At 36.1% G+C, this 5,317-nt stretch overlaps 2 protein-coding genes across 2 annotated transcripts in view; both read right to left on the minus strand.

The window, feature by feature from the left end:
- Positions 1–370: 370 nt before the first annotated feature.
- Positions 371–3,054, minus strand: LOC111494472 (serine hydroxymethyltransferase 4). Its single transcript, XM_023144415.1, has 4 exons — positions 2,319–3,054; positions 1,238–1,628; positions 1,044–1,145; positions 371–906 (listed from the first exon to the last, which is right to left on the minus strand). The coding sequence occupies exons 1-4, from the start codon at positions 2,994–2,996 to the stop codon at positions 662–664; spliced, it is 1,416 nt and encodes a 471-aa protein (XP_023000183.1). The 5' UTR covers positions 2,997–3,054; the 3' UTR covers positions 371–661.
- A 626-nt stretch (positions 3,055–3,680) lies between these two features.
- LOC111494474 (uncharacterized protein At1g28695-like) overlaps positions 3,681–5,317 on the minus strand; it is a 2,953-nt gene continuing 1,316 nt past the window's right edge. The window contains exon 3 of the mRNA XM_023144417.1: positions 3,681–4,197. Within this exon, the coding sequence (XP_023000185.1) occupies positions 3,691–4,197 (507 nt within the window). The 3' untranslated portion in view covers positions 3,681–3,690. The remainder of the gene's footprint in view (positions 4,198–5,317) is intronic.

Consider the following 5,317-nt stretch of genomic DNA (forward strand, 5'->3'; position numbering starts at 1 on the left):
AAAATAAAAAATGAAAAATAAATATTGGCCTTGAATGAATAAATAATGACACGATGTACAAGGGTGAGGTGGTTTTCTCTTTTATGACTTTCTTGAAAAATAATTACGTAAAATAAAAGTTCATTAAAAAAAGTAGTTAGTTAGAGACATTTAAATAAAAATAAATTATTATTTAAATAAAAATAAAATAAATGGGAAGTTTACAAATTATTTTTTAAAAAAATTAAATTGATTAAAATATAAAATTTTGATGCATACTATTATTATTAATTTAGGGTAAAAGCTGTGTAGCTTCCTGTCAACTAAAAGAGTAATGATAGGCCCAATAATCCTCTAAAAGCCCAAAATAAATGAAGGATAGAGGAGCCCATTGCAAAAATATGGGCCATGGTGGCCCAAAGTCTTGCTTCTGATATGGGCTTTAAAGCTTACAGATTTGAAATTGGGCTTCTCTATCTAGCCCAAAACTTCTTTTCTTAGCATTAAACTTGCGAATAAACATTTGCGATGGAAAATCTAGTCTCCATCATACTGGAAAAATAAAAGATAATAAACTAAAAGCAATCTTTCTTTTTTACCTTTTCAACTTTAGAAGTGAAAGATTTTAAAGATTCAACAAACACCCAAAACTTTAGATCTTCTTGTTGTTGATGTTTGCTTTCTAGTCCTTGTACTTCATCTCGGACATGAGGAAACCGGGCATGTCGAATGAGGCAGAGAATTTCTCGACGTCGGCCTTGAGCTCTTCGATTTCCTTGTTGTTTACCAGACCCTTGTTGAAGTCCTTCAACAGCTTTCCATATTCCTTCTGGATGTTCAAGGTGATGGTTATAGCACGGTGAAGGAACTCTGCGATCTGTTCGAAGTCTTTCTCGACCAAACCTCTCGATGTCATGGCAGGTGCACCTAACACATCGCAATATGATGTCTTGTTAATCACACACTTAAATATAGATAAAAAGTCATCGATTGATTGCAAGGAAAACAAGTTCTTAAGAGGACTGTGGATGATGAACTCATCTTTCAACGATATTGGAACTTACCGATTCGAACACCTCCGGGAGCCAATGCACTGCTGTCGCCGAACACGGCATTCTTGTTTACAGTAATGTTGCACAGGTCGCAAAGCTTTTCAACCTTGTTGCCTGCAAAAGGAATTACCACAAAAAAAGTCACACGAACAGAACAGAACATGTTCTTTCTGTTAGTTTTCTTTGGTTCGTTTGCACGGAATTACCAGTCAATCCCAGAGGACGAAGATCCCAGAGAACGAGGTGGTTCTCGGTTCCGCCAGTGACAAGCTTGTAGCCCTTGCTCATCAGGTAATTTCCAAGGGCTACAGCATTGGCCTTAACTTGTTTTGCATAGACCTTGAACCCGGGGGCCATAGCCTGCTTCAAGGCAACAGCTAAAGCACCAATTTGGTGATTGTGAGGGCCACCTTGAAGGGCAGGGAAGACAGAGAAGTTGATCTTGTCTTCGAAATCATAAACAGCATCCTCAGGCTGACCCTTCTTTGGTGGCTTTGGACCCTTCCTATAGAAGATCATACCGGCCCTCGGACCCCTCAAACTCTTGTGAGTTGTGGTCGTGACAACGTCACAATACTCGAACGGGTTTGCAGCTTCCTACAAACAGTCATTGTACACTATTATTTTACAATACTAGCAAGACCCAGGTAGCTTAAGTTGCAAGAAAGGAAACAGAGATCATAAACAATCATAAGAAATGTGTTAGAAGAAATATGCCTTCGAATAATTTTTCAAAAAGAAAACGTAATCTAAATTCAAAGCAAAAAAGATGATATCACAGGATTTGTTTTACATTAAAACTGAATTCAACCAGAAGCAGAAATGTATCCCTTTCCTCGAAGCAGAGCTTCATTTCAATTTTCAACTAAGCATTTAAAACTGAATCTTATGGTACAAACAAGGAATACAAAAAATATTTGACAAAAACAATGAAAAACTTCATAGTTCAACGAATACAAAGAACACAAGTTAGCTTCCGTTACAAAGAATCAATGCAGCATCAATACTTATTATTAAATAAGTTTTCAAAAAGCCAGATCCTGTTACGAAGATGCTCAAACAATTATGGATCTAACAACCTGTGCCATTTCTAACCATTACTAATCTGAACACAAAGACGAAAGACAAGTATGAACGAATTGAGCTTATCATCTGCAGAGATCAAAGAGAAAAGCAAGTTCAACAGAAATCCACAGATCCCAAATCCAGAAATGGAAAAGCAAACAACATCCGGTTACCAACATTCACAAGACAAACTGACAAAAGATCTGAACACGATTCATATACCTGAGCAGCAACGAGACCACTAATGTGAGCCATATCACAAAGCAGAAGGGCACCACATTTGTCGGCAATTGCTCTGAATTTGGCGTAATCCCAGTCCCTAGGGTATGCACTGCCACCACAGATAATCAGCTTCGGCCTGAAATCCAAAGCCTTCTCCTCCAACTTCTCGTAATCAATATAGCCAGTGGAGGAATTAACCTTGTAAGGCAAACTCTCGAAGTAAATCGAGGTAGCAGAGATCTTCTTCCCACCGGAAGTGTAGTAACCATGCGTCAAATGGCCACCAGAAGGAAGATCCAGCCCCATAATACGGTCATGCGGCTGAAGCAACGCCGTGTAGGCAGCGAAATTCGCCGGAGAACCAGAGTAGGGCTGGACATTTACGCCCCATTTGGCAGGATCGACATGGAAGGCCTGGAGGGCTCGAGAACGGCAGAGATTCTCGATCTCGTCGATGAACTCGTTGCCACCGTAGTATCGGTTACCCGGCATGCCCTCGGAGTATTTGTTGGTCAAGGCGCTACCGAGGGCCTCGATGACAGCGAAGGAAGTGAAATTCTCAGAGGCAATAAGCTCGATTCCACGGCATTGTCGACGCTTCTCCTTCTCGATTAGATCGAAGATCTCAGGGTCGACAGCTTCAAGAGGAGTGTTGCCCCAAGCATTGACGGGATCCATGGCGAACGAGAGAGAAAAATTACAGAGAATTTGAAGAAGAAGCTGAAAATGGGGAAGGCAATCACTGAGATGAGGGAGTTCGCGGGGCCTTAAAATGGATCATTTAAGCAAAATTACGAAAGTAGCCTCTCTTTTTTTTTTTTTTCAAACATTAAAAAATATATATATACCCTTTATATTTTATTTTATAATATTACCATTCGAATAAAAATTCATTAAAATATTAAAATTATTATATCCATAAGAGTATCATATCATAACATCGTAGAGTTGTGTTATGAGAAAATTGGATACTGTGAAACACAAGGTCCGGTATGAAATGGGTTAATGTAGAGCAAAGCCTAGTCCAAGACTAATACACCTCATCTCACTCGAACTGAATTAGTTTGAGTTGAGAATAACTAATTTAGATCCGTTCTATCTCAAAAAATATGATTCTTAAAATCTATAATTCTCAAAGGAGATGTATTCTAAAAAAAATATAAATCATACTCAGTTCTCGTGATGTAGGTATTAGAGTGGGTGCAATCAAGAACGGGCTATTCCATGCTCCACTCCATTTATAATTAAATAAAATATATTAATTGAAACTAGATTTTATTAAAATTAAATAATACAATAAATATAAAGATAGATATCTTGACCTTTGAAACTATACTAATAATACTTTAATGGTCGAAATATAACTCCGCTTCTACCTTTTCCACGATTTCGCACACCCCAAATGCGGCGACCACTTAAACCCCGCCGTCGCATTATAAGAATTCGTCTTCCGAAACTTCTTCCAATCATAAAGCACTGTCCGGAGATCGCCCACTTTGGCGGCGATGCTCCGACAGCAGTTGGCGTGAACCGTCGTTACCTCCCTTGGGTCCCGACTGTCTTGGCAGAAGCCGCTGAAGAACAGGGTGTCAAGGAATCGGACTTTAAGGCCAAGTTTAGCGATGATTCCGCCATGGATGAGCTCTAAAAGAACGTCCTGCTCTTTCTTCCCTGTGGAATTGTCCTTCAGATTGTACCAGTTCCGGAAGAGGGAAATGGTTTTGTTGTTTGATCGGACGAAGTAGAATCCGGTGTTTACGAAGTTGTTTTCTTCACTCCATGGGTTGCCGGAGAAGCCGTCGGTGCTGATTTGGAGGTCCTCTGTTTTGTTGGAGCTTAGCTTTGTAAATGGGTTTCGAAGCCACATTACGTCTGTGTCCTGTCGAAGCCAATTAAATTAATGAATCAAATAAATAAATTTGTTATTAAATGCATTTTTATATTTTTTTTCTGTTGGGATCTGAGAGTCTCAAGTAGTTTCTTAAATATAATTAATTAATTTATTTTTAATAATATTATTTTAAAAGTGATTTCTTAGAGATGCAAATTCGACGCCGGCCATACCAAACCAAAACTCCAACGCCGTCCCCGGCGGAGCCGGTAACCAACGACATTGCAGCCATTTTCGGCATATCCCCGCCGTCCACGTGTTACTTTAATCACTTCCATCATCACTACATATATATATATATATATATATATATATATAAATCACATTTAATCATTCCTCTTTATATTTTGAAAAAGGTATTTATATATTATATTTTAAAATAAAAAATTAACTTGTATTAATATTAAAAATCATTTAAATATCTTACAATCTACAAATTTTTAAGCTTGATTTAATCAAATAAATTTAAGATTTGGAAAGTCAAATCTAACTTAGAAGTTGGTGTCCATTACCCTTTCCCAAAAACAAATCAATATATACAAATATATATTAACAATACAAACAAAACCAATTAAATTGATTTCAAAATTTTATGGGAGTATTCTAATTTTCTTTAAAATAAAGTTTATGTGACAAATAATAAATAAAATGAGTAGATATTGAATAAAATATATAAAAGTCTCTTAAAATACATAAGTTTTTTTTTTATATTTATTCTCGTGTCATTTTTAAATGATGCTTTATTGTTAACAACAAATTACATTAATGTCGCATTTTAATGTAGAGAGTTTGTTTTGATATACAAATCCACATGTTTGAGGTTTTTTTTAAAGATAATGTAATGGTCAAATATAATTATATTGAAATAATCAATATATTAAACCATAATTCACGCTAATCCATCACAATTTAGTATTATTAGATGTGTTAAAAAGTTTCGATAATCTCTTTCCTATTTGTCTTTTCTATAAACCTTTTCTGAAAGGACGGCATCTCTTTTTTTTTTATGTTTGTTATTTACACGTTTTTTAAAATTATATATTGCAATTATTATAAAAATAAAAAATGTGATAAAACCTTAACACAAAAAAAAAAAAAAAAAAAAATA

The sequence above is a fragment of the Cucurbita maxima genome, unplaced genomic scaffold (assembly GCF_002738345.1).
Source record: "Cucurbita maxima cultivar Rimu unplaced genomic scaffold, Cmax_1.0 Cma_Scf00020, whole genome shotgun sequence".
NCBI lineage: Eukaryota > Viridiplantae > Streptophyta > Magnoliopsida > Cucurbitales > Cucurbitaceae > Cucurbita > Cucurbita maxima.

Coding starts and splice junctions, on each gene's coding strand:
- LOC111494472 (XM_023144415.1), bottom strand. CDS start 2,996: ATGGATCCCGTCAATGCTTGGGGCAACACTCCTCTTGAAGCTGTCGAC. Junction 1,629..2,318: donor GTGGTCTCGTTGCTGCTCAG/GTATATGAATCG, acceptor GACTGTTTGTAG/GAAGCTGCAAACCCGTTCGA. Junction 907..1,043: donor TCCCGGAGGTGTTCGAATCG/GTAAGTTCCAAT, acceptor GCGATGTGTTAG/GTGCACCTGCCATGACATCG.